The sequence below is a fragment of the Phyllobates terribilis genome, unplaced genomic scaffold (assembly GCF_046119375.1).
Source record: "Phyllobates terribilis strain yellow unplaced genomic scaffold, ASM4611937v1 Scaffold_4__5_contigs__length_816908805, whole genome shotgun sequence".
NCBI classification, from domain to species: domain Eukaryota; kingdom Metazoa; phylum Chordata; class Amphibia; order Anura; family Dendrobatidae; genus Phyllobates; species Phyllobates terribilis.
The window spans coordinates 263,748,825-263,767,073 of NW_027362764.1; the positions used below are offsets into that span (position 1 = coordinate 263,748,825).

The 18,249-nt window shown below is 48.6% G+C and overlaps 1 protein-coding gene across 1 annotated transcript in view; it reads right to left on the reverse strand.

Annotated features, from left to right (window-relative positions):
• LOC141264645 (patched domain-containing protein 3-like) overlaps positions 1–18,249 on the reverse strand; it is a 50,464-nt gene that overhangs the window by 23,838 nt on the left and 8,377 nt on the right. Inside the window, exons 2-5 of the mRNA XM_073676916.1 lie at positions 8,858–8,979; positions 7,715–7,860; positions 5,964–6,434; positions 4,394–4,608 (exon numbers count right to left, since the gene is read on the reverse strand). Of these exons, the coding sequence (XP_073533017.1) occupies positions 4,394–4,608; positions 5,964–6,434; positions 7,715–7,860; positions 8,858–8,979 (954 nt within the window). The remainder of the gene's footprint in view (positions 1–4,393; positions 4,609–5,963; positions 6,435–7,714; positions 7,861–8,857; positions 8,980–18,249) is intronic.

The window sequence follows — 18,249 nt, forward strand, 5'->3', positions numbered from 1 at the left end:
CCCGTCCGCACCCCTGGGATCCCTTCATTCCTCGTTCCTGGAGCCTTCTCCGCTCCTCTTCCTTCCTTCTCCCTCTTCCAGGCCTGGGCCTCTGTTACTAGGCTCGCCTCCGGAGCAGAGCTCATGCAGAGCCCCTGCTCCCTGCCACTTCTGCTCAGACTTCTCTGCACTGAACTAAGATGGTGCCCACCTTTTATACTCCCTTCTCAATGCACCCAGGAACTGCTTCCTCCCTGCTCCTGCACTACAGGGTTCCCCTTCCTCAGTGTTCCCTCCCCCCACTCCAGCCAGGGACAGGGACTGTCGTGCCCATCTCAGGGGCATATTGGTCGCCCTGCCCCACGGCAATGTGGTGTAATGCATGCAGGTGTCGGGTCCTGATCCACACTCCATCCTTACCTGAGAGTGAGATATCACACCTCTGGGTGAGGTGCAATACGTCTGTAGCAACCGAGCCCTCAGGGTGCTACAGTTCCATTTATCTTCAGCCTAGGTGACGTATTGCGATACAGGGCCGTGATTTTGGCTATAAAAGGGTCCCCTAGACCCCTACCCCAAGCTTTTTAAGAGAATCATATATGGCGTGCCAGGAGACTCTATGGAATGCTTTCTCAGCATCCAACGAGAGTATCTAATTACAAATTTTTAACTGCATCTAGCCCAGGAAATACTTTGTGCCTAGTAGCAGTGTCTGCTAGTCAGCGGATTATCCCGGCTGTTAAGCAAGCTACACCACCTGTAGTTTAGACACTTAATTTTTTCAAAGGAAATGCTTCGGGACCATGGAATACTCAGTGAAGAGCATCAGGAGGCACCCCAAGGCATAGGGGCTGGGACTGGCAGTAGGATGCCTTGCGGTGGACAGCCGAGCTCGATCCTTATAAAAGCTTTTTAACTGCAGCAGCTTTAGTGGACGCTACTGGAGCTGGAATTACGCGGCTGCTGGCATGAGACTTGCCCTCCAATAGATCCTTGTAAATGGATTTAAAGTGTATTCATTCAAATTAGAGAGACAATTTAAATTAAAAAGCTTAGAGCTGCCTCCACCACAGGGGGGCTCGCTCGACCCACCAGCGGACAGGCACCAGTATTGGGAGAGGGGGGCTGGCCATCAGGGTTCACCGCGGCTCTGGCACAAACCCGGCGACACGGAGGTGGCACGGGCAGGAGCGGACTGGCCGTGTCGGCTTCTCACTTTTTGGATTTTAGAAGGGCATGACATGCCTATATCTGTGTCTCCCCCTCCTTTTACTCCTCCACCTCTTTTATTTTCGCATGACTATATGTACTTGTCACTTTTCCATGTGTTAGTTGTGTCTTCTGAGCAGTTTGTCAGCTTTTGGACACCTTTGAAGGTGTTTTCTATGTGTTTCTATGTGTTTTTGTTTGCCTGCCATTGGTTTTAACGGTGTTCGAAGGTGTTCGACGAACAGTTCGACGAACAGTTCGGCGAACACACGGGTGTTCGACGAACCGAACCAAACTCGAACACTACGGGGGTGGCTCAACACTAATAAAGAGCCCTGACACACATCACCATCAATGAGTTTAACTGACAAACAAACAAATTCTTCCCTTATCACTCCTAAACACTTTTTGCATAATAATTTGGAACACAGTGTACATGTGCTTTTCCACAAAACACCAGTGGTTCACGTAGTGAATCTTACAGTTCTAACTTGCCAACCGTGGTCTGTATGGAGTTGTTCAATAAAGGGCCCAAAATTAAGATAACATAGATGGGAGAGGTCTCTATGAATAGGAATTCCTAAGTATTTGATACCCTGTGAGGGCCAGGCAAAGGGAAAGTTGGACTGGATGGAATCCTATATGGATTTGGGGAGGGAGACATCGAGGGCCTCAGACTTCGCTGCATTGATTTTAAAATTTGACCATGTAACAAAGTGATCTATTTCAGCCATAACAGCATGGATGGATATATGTGATTGAGTGATATATACTAGTACATCATCAGCAAATAGAGAACTTGTACTTGGTGCCTCCCACCTCAATCCACCTAATATTGGGGTTATGGCGAATTGATGAGAGCAGGTGCTCCGTCACTAGGATGTATAAGAGAGGGGACAGAGGACATCCCTGCCTTGTCCCATTGGTGATTGTGAAAGGTGATGAAAATGTTCTGATGCACCCCCTGGGCCTTGGGACACCCGGAGCCGGACCCTTTTTGGTGGATGCTGGTGGTTGTAGTCTTCGTGGCGGCGACCCGGTTCCATGGCTCAGGGTGGTCAAACCAGTGGTGGAACTATTTATGTGGTTTTGATGTTTAAATGTCCGACTACGCCACCCGTGGATTGCGGTCAGAGTGAACCGCCGCTGCAGGGCAGACCGCTGAGGCTGGTGTTGTGGGTGCAGCAGAGCGTAGCATAACTCCCCACGGGAGGAGTATAGCCTCAGGGCAGTGTATGCGGAGGATGGGGGTGATGGTGCAGGGCAGCAGCAGTAACGACACGGAGTCAGTGATGCAGTCCAGGGCCTTTACTCACAGTTCTTATTATCCAGACCACGTCTGCAGGTAACGGCTGCCCACGTCATACTGTGCTCACCAGGTGAGGGGCTCAGACAACTCCCAGATAACTTTGGAGCGCTTCACAGGACCCCCTTTGTGTGTCCTTTGTCTGGCCTTTCTTACCAACCCTTCTGTCCGGCTGCCTCGGGCCTCCTCTTGGTAAACTTGGCGCCAGTTTCCCTGACCCTATGTGCTGCCCTCCTAGCGGGTGTAGCGAGGGGCTGCGCCACATAAAATGTCACAGCCTCCGGTTTCTAGCTGAGGGTCGTTTCCTGCCTCCACTAGTTTCGGGGACCGGTCTCCCCCTTTGGCCTAACCCCTCCATGCAGTTGGATTCGGGTGTGCGGTGGCGACTCGCCCGTCCGCACCCCTGGGATCCCTTCGTTCCTTGTTCCTGGAGCCTTCTCCGCTCCTCTTCCTTCCTTCTCCCTCTTCCAGGCCTGGGCCTCTGTTACTAGGCCCGCCTCCGGAGCAGAGCTCATGCAGAGCCCCTGCTCCCTGCCACTTCTGCTCAGACTTCTCTGCACTGAACTAAGATGGTGCCCACCTTTTATACTCCCTTCTCAATGCACCCAGGAACTGCTTCCTCCCTGCTCCTGCACTACAGGGTTCCCCTTCCTCAGTGTTCCCTCCCCCCACTCCAGCCAGGGACAGGGACTGTCGTGCCCATCTCAGGGGCATATTGGTCGCCCTGCCCCACGGTAATGTGGTGTAATGCATGCAGGTGTCGGGTCCTGATCCACACTCCATCCTTACCTGAGAGTGAGATATCACACCTCTGGGTGAGGTGCAATACCTCTGTAGCAACCGAGCCCTCAGGGTGCTACAGTTCCATTTATCTTCAGCCTAGGTGACGTATTGCGATACAGGACCGTGATTTTGGCTATAAAAGGGTCCCCTAGACCCCTACCCCAAGCTTTTTAAGAGAATCATATATGGCGTGCCAGGAGACTCTATGGAATGCTTTCTCAGCATCCAACGAGAGTATCTAATTACAAATTTTTAACTGCATCTAGCCCAGGAAATACTTTGTGCCTAGTAGCAGTGTCTGCTAGTCAGCGGATTATCCCGGCTGTTAAGCAAGCTACACCACCTGTAGTTTGGACACTTAATTTTTTCAAAGGAAATGCTTCGGGACCACGGGATACTCAGTGAAGAGCATCAGGAGGCACCCCAAGGCATAGGGGCTGGGACTGGCAGTAGGATGCCTTGCGGTGGACAGCCGAGCTCGATCCTTATAAAAGCTTTTTAACTGCAGCAGCTTTAGTGGACGCTACTGGAGCTGGAATTACGCGGCTGCTGGCATGAGACTTGCCCTCCAATAGATCCTTGTAAATGGATTTAAAGTGCATTCATTCAAATTAGAGAGACAATTTAAATTAAAAAGCTTAGAGCTGCCTCCACCACAGGGGGGCTCGCTCGACCCACCAGCGGACAGGCACCAGTATTGGGAGAGGGGGGCTGGCCGTCAGGGTTCACCGCGGCTCTGGCACAAACCCGGCGACACGGAGGTGGCACGGGCAGGAGCGGACTGAACGTGTCGGCTTCTCACTTTTTGGATTTTAGGAGGGCATGACATGCCTATATCTGTGTCTCCCCCTCCTTTTACTCCTCCACCTCTTTTCTTTTCTCATGACTATATGTACTTGTCACTTTTCCATGTGTTAGTTGTGTCTTCTGAGCAGTTTGTCAGCTTTTGGACACCTTTGAAGGTGTTTTCTATGTGTTTCTATGTGTTTTTGTTTGCCTGCCATTGGTTTTAACGGTGTTCGAAGGTGTTCGACGAACAGTTCGACGAACAGTTCGGCGAACACACGGGTGTTCGACGAACCGAACCAAACACGAACACTACGGGGGTGGCTCAACACTACTCTGGACATCTGAATCCCAGTATGAAACCTCCTCAGTCACCACAACCATAACTCTAGGACCATACTCTGAAAAATATAAATCATCATCGTCATAGAAGGAACGAATGTAAGAACCATCAGTAGCTAAATTTCGTAAGTCAATTCCTTCCTGAACCTGAAACCACCCGTATATACTGCTGGCCAGATATCCTCCATACAGAATTATTATTATTATTTATTATTATAGCGCCATTTATTCCATGGCGCTTTACATGTGATAGGGATATACATAACAAAAGCATTTACATAATCTTAACAAAACGAGTCAGCGACTGGTACAGGAGGAGCGAGGACCCTGCCCGCGAGGGCTCACAGTCTACAAGGGATGGGTGAGGATACAGTAGGTGAGGGTAGAGCTGGTCGTGCAGTGGTGTTTACTGCAGGTTGTAGGCTTGTCGGAAGAGGTGGGTCTTCAGGTTCCTTTTGAAGGTTTCCACGGTCGGCGAGAGTCTGATATGTTGGGGTAGAGAGTTCCAGAGTAGGGGGGAAGCACGGGAGAAATCTTGTATACGATTGTGGGAGGAGGAGATAAGAGGGGAGTAGAGAAGGAGATCTTGTGAGGATCGGAGGTTGCGTGCAGGTAAGTACTTGGAGACTAGGTCACAGATGTATGGGGGAGACAGGTTGTGGATGGCTTTGTATGCCATGGTTAGAGTTTTGAACTGAATTCTCTGGGCAATGGGGAGCCAGTGAAGGGATTGACAGAGAGGAGAGGCCGGGGAATAGCGGGGGGACAGGTGGATTAGTCGAGCAGCAGAGTTTAGGATAGATTGGAGAGGTGCAAGAGTGTTGGAAGGGAGGCCACGGAGCAGGAGGTTGCAGTAGTCGAGGCGGGATATGATGAGGGCATGCACTAGTGTTTTTGCAGAGTCTTTGCTGAGGAATGCACGGATCCGGGAGATGTTTTTGAGTTGGAGTCGGCAGGAGGTGGAAAGGGCTTGGATATGTGGCTTGAAGGAGAGATCAGAGTCCAGGGTTACCCCAAGGCAGCGAGTTTGTGGGACTGGGGAGAGTGAACAGCCATTGACGTTGATGGATAGGTCGGATGGGGGATGTGAATGAGAGGGTGGAAAGATGATGAACTCTGTTTTATCCATGTTGAGTTTTAGAAATCTGTCGGAGAAGAAGGATGAGATGGCGGACAGACATTGTGGGATTCTGGTTAGTAGGGAGGAGATATCGGGTCCAGAGAGGTAGATCTGTGTGTCGTCAGCATAGAGGTGATACTGAAAGCCGTGAGACTCTATGAGCTGTCCCAGGCCGAAGGTGTAGATGGAGAAGAGCAGAGGTCCTAGAACTGAACCTTGGGGGACACCGACAGATAGGGGGCGAGATGAGGAGGTGGTGCGTGAGTGGGAGACGCTGAAGGTCCTGTCTGTTAAGTATGAGGAGATCCAAGATAGAGCCAAGTCCGTGATGCCAAGAGATGAGAGAATCTGGAGTAAGAGGGAATGGTCCACTGTGTCAAAGGCAGATGACAGGTCCAGAAGGAGGAGGATGGAGTAGTGTTGCTTGGATAAGAACAAAGACCTTAGTCCAGATGTTTGTGAGGAATGGACCATAATGCTTACGAGAAAAACTAGTCATGGGATGGTCAGTCTCTTTACCAGTGATATGGCTGTATCCTCCTCCAACACAACACATGTTATATGCAGGCGAACGATGATCATCTTTGTTTTCTGCTACCTTCTTACAAATGAACCAGTGCCTGTTATTCTCCTCTCTTTTGCCATTGAGAGCTAAGAAAGCCCCAAAACACGTGACATTGTACAAGAAACAGAACAAGATGGCGGTCCCGGTGTAGATACAAAATGACTGCACTGACTCGAAAGAAGTCAAAATACCAATGTAGAAAGCGAGAACATCGGTGAAGGTCGTGATTGTTATGGAGACAGCAGCTTCCGCGTATGTCTCAGCCATTCTTTCTTCAACTTTATCCTTAACTTTAGTTTGTTGCCAGCTGGAAATCATGATGAACATGTCATCCACTCCGACACCTAGAAGTAATAGACTTTTGAGATAATTCAACAAAAAACAACATCAAATTGACTTATTTGCAATTAAAAGAATACAATTAATATTTAAAAAATTACATTTTTCTTCAGTACAAACTTACATTGGCTTTAAAATCTAAAAGTAGATTTAGATGAGACAGATCATATGCTTATGACTGAAAGAAAGTTAGAAGCAATTGTCTTTTTGAAATATAAATTACATTTGGTTTGCTGTTTGTTGGTTATGTGGACAGTATTGCAATGCCTGCATCCAAAGCGCTTATAAAAAGATGGGTATAGATTCATATTGATGGAGTATGGAAAAGTACTTAAACGGGTTATCAGGTTTTCGAAAACCCCTATTCCCCTACTCCAGTTTATTTTTTTTAACAAACTGCTTTACTCCCTCTCCATGAGTCCTGCGCTGAGTCTCCACCGCTTTTATGGTATGTGCGCACGCTCTCTTTTTCACGCTCCAAAACCTACCTAAAAGAGCATGCAGAAAATGTTCAAATGAATGAACATACACATTTTGTTGGGCAAATATTCTGGCTTTTGAGCGTCTTTTAACCATTTCAAAAGACACCAAGTGTCTAAAAGAGTTTAGCAGAAAATTCTTCAAGTGTCTTTCTCTCTGAAAACATTCTTTGCTTACAATATAAGTCAATGGGAAAGCCCAAAAGATGTCCACAAAACCCCCAGGCACTTTTAGAGTGTGTTCGCCTTAGAAACTGCTAGCAGATAACTGAAGAAGAAGAAAGAATTACCAAAAATGCCAGTACAAAGTACAACCCAAAAGCTCTTTAAAAGAAAAACACAAAAACACCACCTGTCAAAAATGTTGATTAAGCTCTCTGGAAATATCCAAAAAAGATTGAAAAAAATAAGACACTTCAGAGCAAAAAAAAATGCAGACATGTCCATAAGTGCACATAAAAGATGTTGTGTGCACATATCAATATTGTCTGCAGCACTAACGTCACAACAACTGCTCTGCAGCCAATAACGGAGGCCAGCGGCTCAGAACCGTTCATGCCATCAGACTGGAGCAGAGCTGCTAAGCTCAGTTATTGATTGCAGTGCTGTTGATGTGATGTCAGAGCTGCAGGCAATTACAGACACCGGGAGCAGCTGCAGAGATTCAGCGCTGTACGAGGAAGGGTGAGTAAAGCATAGTTTGTTTGTTTTTTCTTAAAATAAAGTATAGCCGGGGAAAAGAGGGGTTTTCCATAAGCAGGGAAACCCTCCTTAATAATCTTCTGTGTAGATATCTAGAAACTTACCAAGAATAAGGAATGGAGCATTTGCAACAGTAACAACAAAGGGCACCCCACATAGTAACAAAAGGCCAAAACTAGAAAGAACGGCCAATCCAGATGAAATGACTCCAAACCCAGCCACCCAGAATTTGTTCCTTACGCAATCAAATCTGTAAGATAACAAATACAGACATTTACTGTTGATGCTTGCAATGTGAAAATGATGTCTATTGGGATGTCTTGTCTATTCCCTAATGGCAGATATTGGGAGAATGAATTGTCGGACTTAAAGAAGCACTCTTCCGCCCATCAAAATTTTTATCCTCTTAATATTTGCAATCATATTATATAGCTGTGTATACTTACAATTGCTCATTTTAACCTTCTATCCAGATAATTCTTCTCTTTTCCATTAGGTCTATGACATCACATGATTAAAAACTGACTAGCTGAATCCTTCTAAGGTCTATGTAGAAAGAGGGGGTCGATTTTCCCTGCATGAGTCATAAGTCACAGCAAAAGTCCCTGGCAGGGGGGAGGAGGGAGCAGCTGGGTCAGAAGCTGAAGAGGGGCATGATAAATGCAGGGACAAGAAACTTTGTGTTTCTACATAGAGCAGAGAAAAAAGAAGAATTAACTGGTTAGAAAGACAAAATGAGCAATTGTAAGTACACAGTGCTATATAATATGATGACTGCGATATATTAAGAGGGAAAAAAAACTTTGATGGGAGGAGGAGGAGTGTTTCTTTAAATTTCAACATTCCCTATCCTTAGTAACCAAAGTAGAAAAGAAAGCATCAGAGGTGTCTGGCAGCAGTTTTTTTTTCTCTTTCTCCATTGAGAACACAAGCATGCTAAACTCAGATGAGCGTGAATGTGGTCCCTATAGTCAGAGAGTAATAACCTGCAGCGGATGATGGGGCTCCAGAGCAAAACCACTGATAACTGACAGTAGAAATAGTGTTACCATTGTCGATGGAAATGGTTTAACCTAGTTCTTAATTTATTCATACATTTTCAGGGAAGAATAACAGAGGAGCAGCACAACAGAGAGTTCTAGTACAAGATGCTTCATTAATGTCATTTTGTGAGAAATGTGTTAAACAAACATGTCACACGGCAGATAATTCATTCTAAATAAACACGTTCTGTTACATTATCTTACCTTATACACGACACAGTAGCAAAAAATATGGTGACAAAATATGTAATAGAAAACAATGGGATCACAGTTTTTGTTGTTCCATCAAATTCTTGCTGTCGTGATATCGCCGTGAAAAAAGATACCTATAATATAAAAAGAAGTTATAATAATTTATATTTTAATGAGCAAAAGATTTTCATTTGGAAATCTGGAAATCTTAAAAAAAAAAATTTTTCCCTAAATCACAGGGTGTCTTATTTTCCACAAGGTGGATATATACGACCCCTTTGGGGCCAGCTACATACTATTACGCGTGCAAGCGGTGCGGGGCGATCGCCGCCGGGCACAGCTGACGCCCAGTGCTATGTGCAGGGAGCGGTCCCGCACCACTTCCTGCACATTAACCCCCGCAATGCTGCGATCGAAGTAGATCGCAGCATTGCGGTGGCAAGGGGGGAGGTGATCGTTATACTCACCTCTCCTGCCGGCGATGTCTGCGGCGGCTTCCGGATTTGGCATGAAGACCCGATGTCGTCATGACAACATCCGGGTCACCAGGAGGCAGGACATTACTTTGGTCATGCGCTGTGCATGACCAAAGTAATGTCTCCCCTGTGTGCAGTGCAGACAGGCTGCATGACAAAGGGAGCTGCTGCTCTCTATGCTATGCAGCCGATCAGGCTGCAAAAAGTGAAAGTCTCATAGTGGGACAATGTGTAAGAGTTAAAAAAAAAGTAGAAAAGTGAACAAAAAAAAATGTAAAAATATATAAAAAAAATGAAAAAAAGAATCCCCAAAAAATAAAAATACATTGAACCCATAATATTTATTTAAATAATAAACCAATAAAAGTACACATATTTGGAATCGCCGCGTCCAGAACGACCTGACCTATAAAACTGTCCCACTAGTTAACCCCTTTAGTGAACACGGTAAAAAATAAATAAATAAATAAATTCTGAGCCCTGCTGTGCACCCAAACAGTGTTTTTTCCCCATGTATGGGGTATCTGAGTGCTCAGGGTAAATTGCACAACAAATTTTGGGGTCCATTTTTCCTGTTACCCTTGACAAATAAAAAAATTGGGGTAATTTTTGTGAAAAAAGTTAAATAATCATTTTTTTCTTCCCCATTTCAAAAATTCCTGTGAAGCACATGAAGGGTTAATAAACTTCTTGAATGTGGTTTTGAGCACCTTGAGGGGTGCAGTTTTTAGAACGGTGTCACTTTTGGGCATTTTCTGTCATAAAGGCTCCTCAAAGTCACTTCAAATGTGATGTGGTCCCTAAAAAAATTATTTTGTAAATTTTGTTGGAAAAATGAGAAATTGCTGATCAACTTTTAACCCTTATGTAGCGCCGGCGTCCCTGCCCTCTGCTAGGCAGGGACGCTGTTCCCCTCACCCCTCTGCTCCGAGCCCGGCGTCCTCCTCCCGCTCTGCTGGCAGCGTGCGCTCCTTCCCGGCCACTGTGCTTAGGGCGCGCGCGCGCGTGCTCCTTCCCTCTTAAAGGGGCCGCGCGCGCCGTCCTAAGGAGTCCCCGGCCAATGGGGACGGAGGACTTCACCATATATAAGGCACCTCCTCCAAAATGGAGGTGCCCGAGCAATGTTGTTGCACTGTTCACTACTCTGCTTCAGCCCTCAGGTCCCGTTGCCAGTTACCTGCCAGATTCCTGCCACTTGCTGTCTGATTCCTGCCTGATATTCCGCTTACCTGCCTGCTAGCCTGAGGTCCGACGGTCTGCCTACCGACTCCTGTCAGTCTGTCTAAGGACCAGCTTGCCCGCTCACCTGGGAGCGCTCTTCTGCTACCTGCCTGCTAGCCTGAGGTCCGACGGTCTGCCCCCCAACTCCTGTCAGTCTGTCTATGGACCAGCTTGCCCGCTCACCTGGGAGCGCACATCTGCTACCTGCTTGCTAGCCTACCTGGAGGCTCCGCCGTCACGTGCTGTGACCACCTGCCATTCCAGAGACTCCTGCCCGCTCACCTGGGAGCGCACACCTGCTACCTGCCTGCTAGCCTAACTGGAGGCTCTGCCGTCACATGCTGTGACCACCTGCCATTCCAGAGACTCCTGCCCGCTCACCTGGGAGCGCACACCTGTTACCTGCCTGCTTGCCTACCTGGAGGCTCCGCCGTCACGTGCTGTGACCACCTGCCATTCCAGAGACTCTCGCTTGCTCACCTGGGAGCACACATCTACCATCTGCCTGCTAGCCTACCTGGAGGCTCTGCCATCACAGGTCGTACATACCCTTTACCCAGAGACTGCCCCGGTCACTTGCCGTGACCTCCTGCCCGTTCATCCAGAGACTGCCCCGGTCACTTGCCGTGACCTCCTGCCCGTTCATCCAGAGACTGCCCCGATCACTTGCCGTGACCTCCTGCCCGTTCATCCAGAGACTGCCCCGGTCACTTGCCGTGACCTCCTGCCCGTTCATCCAGAGACTGCCCCGGTCACTTGCCGTGACCTCCTGTCCGTTCACCCAGAGACTGTCCCGGTCACCTGCTGTGACTGCCTGCCCGCCTTCCCCGGTCGCCACCCGCTCCCTTACAAGGACCACCCCCTTGTATAGTAGCTCAGAGGTTCCGCCTCCCAGACCCGTTACAGTTTGCTTGGGCCATGGAACCCGGTGGCACCCAAGCTCCCTCACTCTCGGACCTGTGTCATGAACTGTCCCGTCAGCGGTCCCAACAGGAGTCCATCCTGGGTCACCTGCAGAATGTCAATTCTCGCCTGGACACTCTGACTGCTCCACCAGCAACCACCGCCAGGGCCATGACTCGTAATCCGGCAGCTCCGCTGCCCACCAATACTATGGTATCCTACCCCGGACCCCGGCTTTCTGCACCTCCTCGCTTCGGAGGCGACTCCGCTCAGGCTCGGGGCTTTATAAATCAGTGCACCCTGCACTTTGAACTCCTGTCCCACCAGTTTAACTCCGACCGGGCCAAAATTGCCTTCATCATGTCCCATCTCACCGGGGAGGCCCTGGCCTGGCTAAATCCTCTATGGGAGAGAGGAGACCCCCTGGTGTCCGACTTGCCTGCCTTTCTCACAGCTTTCCGGAAAGTCTTCGATGAACCTGGACGGAAGACCTCATCCGCATCATCTCTGCTACGCCTCCGTCAGGGAAGTCTCACCATGGGCCAATATGCCATACGGTTCCGTACCCTTGCCTCGGAGCTGGCCTGGGATAACGACGCTCTGGTATCTGTCTTCTGGGAGGGTCTGTCCGGCCGTATTAAAGATGAACTTGCCGGTCGAGACATTCCTACCACTCTCGATGACCTAATAACTCTTGCCACCCGGATTGACCTACGGTTTCAGGAGCATGCCAAAGAAGTCACCCGTGAGAGGAGGTTTCCACGTCTAGCTCCTACTTTTCAGAAATCCGTCACTCCCTCCGTTTCTCCCCAGGTACACTCTCCTGAGCCTATGCAGGTCGACCAGACCAAGATGGTCAAAACCCGTCAGGACTTACGCCGTGCCGAGGGGAGCTGCTTCTACTGTGGCAGTAAGGAGCACCGGATCCGTACCTGCCCGGAGAGGTCGGGAAACGCCTGTGTCTAGGTTCGCTCAGAGAGGTCGACCTAGACAAGAATAAATCCTCTCCATCTCTGCTGCTGTCAGTCTCAATTATCTGCGGGGAGAATCGTTTTTTCGAACTAGCCCAACTTGACTCTGGAGCGGCCGGGAATCTTATTTCACAGGCCCTGGTAGAAAAATACCGCATTCCCACCAAACCTCTGGCTATACCATTATCTGTCGCTGCTGTGGATGGGGGCCTCTTACCACGTCCCATCCAACTCATCACCGAATCCGTAACTCTGCAGGTGGGAATGCTGCATTCTGAGAGCATCTCTTTTCATGTTCTGCCTGGACTCTCTCACGCCCTCTTACTAGGTCTACCTTGGCTCCAGAGACATGCACCCGTGCTTGACTGGCAGACCGGAGAAGTCCTTCGCTGGGGACAGGACTGTCATAAGACTTGTTTGGTTCCTGTTCATCCCGCCCGTCCTTCTCCTACCCCAACTAATCTACCTGGACTTCCGATTCCCTATTGGTCATTTGCTGATGTCTTTAATAAAAAGGAGGCAGAGACATTACCCCCTCATAGACCATACGACTGTCCTATCGACCTGTTACCCGGTGCTACGCCTCCCCGTGGGTGTATTTACCCATTGTCCGCTGCTGAGACCCGGTCGATGTCCGAATATATTGAGGAGAATTTGGCCAGGGGATTCATCCGGAAATCTACCTCCCCGGCGGGAGCAGGCTTCTTTTTCGTAAAAAAGAAGGACGGCTCTCTCCGTCCCTGTATAGACTATAGAGGCCTAAACTAGATCACGGTGAAGAATAAATACCCCCTTCCGCTCATTCCAGAATTATTTGATCATCTGAGGGGGGCTAGAATCTTCACCAAACTGGACCTTCGTGGGGCGTACAACCTGGTCCGTATCCGTCAAGGGGATGAATGGAAGACTGCATTCAACACCCGGGACGGCCACTATGAATATCTGGTAATGCCCTTTGGTCTCTGTAACGCTCCTGCCGTCTTTCAAGAGTTGGTCAATGACATCTTCCGGGACCTTCTCTACTCCTGCGTAGTGGTGTACCTGGACGACATCTTGGTCTTCTCTCCGGATCTCCAGACTCACCGGAGAGACGTTCGTCAGGTCCTGCTCAGGCTCAGGCAGAATCACCTCTTCGCTAAATATGAGAAGTGCCTCTTTGAGCAGACCTCGCTTCCGTTTTTGGGCTACATTATTTCTCAGACCGGCCTACGAATGGATCCAGAGAAACTGTCTGCCCCGACCGGAGGGGTTGAAGGCTATTCAGCGTTTCCTGGGCTTCGCCAACTACTACCGCCTCTTCATACCGCACTTCTCTTCCCAGACTGCCCCAATTTCCGCGCTCACCCGTAAGGGCACTAATCCCAGAGAGTGGCCGCCCGAAGCAGAGGAGGCCTTTCTTTCCTTAAAACAGGCCTTCTCTTCCGCCCCGGTGCTGCATCGCCCAGATGGCAACAAGCAGTTCTTCCTGGAGGTTGACGCCTCCTCCTCTGGAGCCGGAGCGGTACTTACCCAAAAATCATCTTCCGGGAGAATGGTAACTTGTGGCTTCTTCTCCAAACTCTTCTCCTCTTCTGAGCGCAACTATTCCATTGGAGATCGAGAGTTATTGGCCATCAAGCTGGCATTGGAGGAGTGGCGTTACCTGCTCGAAGGGGCTCTTCACCCGGTAATAATTTACACTGACCACAAGAACTTGGCTTACCTTCAGTATGCCCAGAGACTTAACCCGCGCCAAGCTCGGTGGTCCTTGTTTTTTGCTCGCTTTGATTTTATTCTTCATTTTCGCCCGGCTGACAAAAACATCAAGGCGGACGCCTTATCCCGATCCTTTCTGGTGTCTGATCTCGAGGAAGAACCGAAACACATCATCGATCCCGCCAGAGTAATGCAGGTGGCTCCCGTGAGTCTAAATCGTCTCCCTCCCGGTAAGACGTTCGTATCAGTACCTGATCGGGAGAAGATCCTACACTGGGGTCACTCGTCTAAACTCTCTGGCCTAAAAAAGGGGGGGCCTAAAGGGGGGGGTACTGTAGCGCCGGCGTCCCTGCCCTCTGCTAGGCAGGGACGCTGTTCCCCTCACCCCTCTGCTCCGAGCCCGGCGTCCTCCTCCCGCTCTGCTGGCAGCGCGCGCTCCTTCCCGGCCACTGTGCTTAGGGCGCGCGCGCGCTCCCTCTTAAAGGGGCCGCGCGCGCCGTCCTAAGGAGTCCCCGGCCAATGGCCGGAGGACTTCACCATATATAAGGCACCTCCTCCAAAATGGAGGTGCCCGAGCAATGTTGTTGCACTGTTCACTACTCTGCTTCAGCCCTCAGGTCCCGTTGCCAGTTACCTGCCAGATTCCTGCCACTTGCTGTCTGATTCCTGCCTGATATTCCGCTTACCTGCCTGCTAGCCTGAGGTCCGACGGTCTGCCTACCGACTCCTGTCAGTCTGTCTAAGGACCAGCTTGCCCGCTCACCTGGGAGCGCTCTTCTGCTACCTGCCTGCTAGCCTGAGGTCCGACGGTCTGCCCCCCAACTCCTGTCAGTCTGTCTATGGACCAGCTTGCCTGCTCACCTGGGAGCGCACATCTGCTACCTGCTTGCTAGCCTACCTGGAGGCTCCGCCGTCACGTGCTGTGACCACCTGCCATTCCAGAGACTCCTGCCCGCTCACCTGGGAGCGCACACCTGCTACCTGCCTGCTAGCGTACCTGGAGGCTCCGCCGTCACGTGCTGTGACCACCTGCCATTCCAGAGACTCCTGCCCGCTCACCTGGGAGCACACATCTGCTACTCGCCTGCTAGCCTACCTGGAGGCTCCGCCGTCACGTGCTGTGACCACCTGCCATTCCAGAGACGCTCGCTTGCTCACCTGGGAGCACACATCTACCATCTGCCTGCTAGCCTACCTGGAGGCTCTGCCATCACAGGTCGTACCTACCCTTTACCCACTTGCCGTGACCTCCTGCCCGTTCATCCAGAGACTGCCCCGGTCACTTGCCGTGACCTCCTGCCCGTTCATCCACAGACTGCCCCGGTCACTTGCCGTGACCTCCTGCCCGTTCATCCAGAGACTGCCCCGGTCACTTGCCGTGACCTCCTGCCCGTTCATCCAGAGACTGCCCCGGTCACTTGCCGTGACCTCCTGTCCGTTCACCCAGAGACTGTCCCGGTCACCTGCTGTGACTGCCTGCCCGCCTTCCTCGGTCGCCACCCGCTCCCTTACAAGGACCGCCCCCTTGTATAGTAGCTCAGAGGTTCCGCCTCCCAGACCCGTTACACCTTATAGCGTACTAATAAAAATAATTTTTGGTTTCAAAATTGTGCTGATGTAAAGTAGACATGTGGGAAATGTTATTTATTAACTATTTTGTGTAACATATCTCTATGATTTAACGGAATAAAAATTCAAATTTTAAAAATTGTGAAATTTTCTAAATTTTCGCCAAATTTCCATTTTTTTCACAAATAAACGCAAATGATATCAATGAAATTTTACCACTATCATGAAGTACAATATGTCACGAAAAAACATTCTCAGAATCAGTGGGATCCGTTGAAGCGTTCCAGAGGTATTACCGCATAAAGTGACAGTGGTCAGAATTGTAAAAATTGGCCTGGTCATTAACTTGCAAACCACCCTGGGGGATAAAGGGGTTAATACAGAATTGTTTTTGTTTTTCTATGTAAACAAATGTATCAAATGACAATCTAAAATTATGCTAAAGTTGGAACAACAATTTTGTTTTCACCACAATTTATGGTGCAGATTTATGTCATATCACAGCAAAGAAAAAGTAATTTTACCATTAAAAAATAATAAAAAATGTGGACGATAACAATACAGCACAAATCAAATTATATGATTATTGCTTAATAAATCATAAATAAACACAGTTTATAGTTTCTGATACATAGTATATTCTACCATATGTGTTAGAACATTGTTCCTAAAAGCTCATACATGCAGCAGTATTGCAATTATGTGCTCATTATTAGTATTATGGTTTAAATTTGATTTTTGTCTCTGATTTCAAATAAATGAAAAAATGTTAGCCCCCAGAAAAATATATATGTTTTTTAAATCCAAGTCATTAAAAAAATGAAAACTAGAATATATGTAAATGATTATCATCATTTGTAAATGACCTGATTCCCCATAACCATTTTCTCCCCAGGCCTCACATCTATATTGTAGAGTACTTATGAGTAGTGTTGAGCGATACCTTCCGATATCGGGAAATATCGGATCGGATTGGATCGGACCGATACCGAAAAAGTATCGGATATCGCCAATTCCGATACCAGAAACCAATGCAAGTCAATGGGACAGAAATATCGGAATGAAAATAAACCCTTTCTTTCCTTGTAGGTTAATTCTACATGAAGGAAAACAACTAAGAATAATGTAGAATGTATTGGGGGAGGTGGGGGAGACAATAAAGGCATAGAGGTTTAGCCCAATCAAATGGAATAGCAGGAATTAATATATTTTTTAAGACGTTCTGAGTTACGGAAATATTGACTATGTTAAGTATTTTTATATTTTGTCAGATATTTATGTTTCACTACTTCCATGCTCTTCACCTTCTTTTTTACTTCTCCCACACTTTCTCCTTCATCATCCTCAGCATCTTTTTCATCCACTTCTTCTTCACCTTCTTCATCTTCTTCTTCTTCACCTTCTTCGTATTATTCTTTTTTTTTACATTCTTCATATTCTACTTCTTCATCTTCTTCATATTCCTCTTCTTCATCATATTCTTATTTGTGACAGGCATTCCTGTAGTTGTTATCTATAAAAGGTTGGACATTACACCTTTCGTTCTGCCCGTCACAAAAGATTTACAACAGGATTTGTCCGTGTTCAGTTTGGCCTGCAGCAGCAGGTCTTTTCCAGGGGCACCACGAGGAGGAACGGACTCACCCCCATACACTGCTTAGTCATCTTCTGCTTATAATTTAGATATTATCTTTTGCTCTGATTTTTAGTCTTATGCTTAATGTTCTTCCGCTTTTTGTTCTGCAGCTTCTTGTATTTCTGCTTCTTGGTTTTCTGTCTCTTGTTCTTCTGTATCTTGGTGCTTGTCTTCTCTTCTTTGTCCTCTTTGTCAACTTCTTCAGGGTCATCTTCTTAGTCTTCTTCGGGGTGGTCTTCAGGGTCGTCGTCATCGGGGGTCCTCGTCTTCGGGGTCCTCGTCTTCTTCGGGTTGGTCTTCTGGGTCCTCGTCTTCGGGGTCCTCGTCTTCTTCGGGGTGGTCTTCAGGGTCCTCGTCTTCTTCGGGGTGGTCTTCAGGGTCCTCGTCTTCTTCGGGGTGGTCTTCAGGGTCCTCGTCTTCAGGGTCGTCGTCTTCGGGGTCCTCGTCTTCTTCGGGTTGGTCTTCAGGGTCCTCATCTTCAGGGTCCTCGTCAGGGAGATCCAGAGTGATTACCAAGAACCATTTCAAAACGCTTGAACTTGGAAATGTAGCAGAAGGTACAAGAAGGCTGAGGAACTACCGAGGACCAGCTGACGGTACTGGAACCCGGATGGGTAGCAGAAGGTACAAGAGCCAATGGAACTAGGAGGCACCTAATCCAAAGGCACTGCCGAGAACCAGCTGACGGTTCTGGAACCCGGATGGGTAGCAGAAGGTACCCATGTAAAAAAAAGTTTCAAGGCCGCGAGCCGGCCGCAGTTACCAAAACCCACAGTCCTACAGGGGGTGCTTGTCCTATTGGCACTATGGAAGCAGCCTTCATTGCCAGATCCCGCAGCCCACATAGGAGTCACCTAAACTGCAGGCACCATAGAGTCGGCTAACCCGACCGCAACACGACAGGACAACGCATTGGAGGCAAAGTGACGTTGA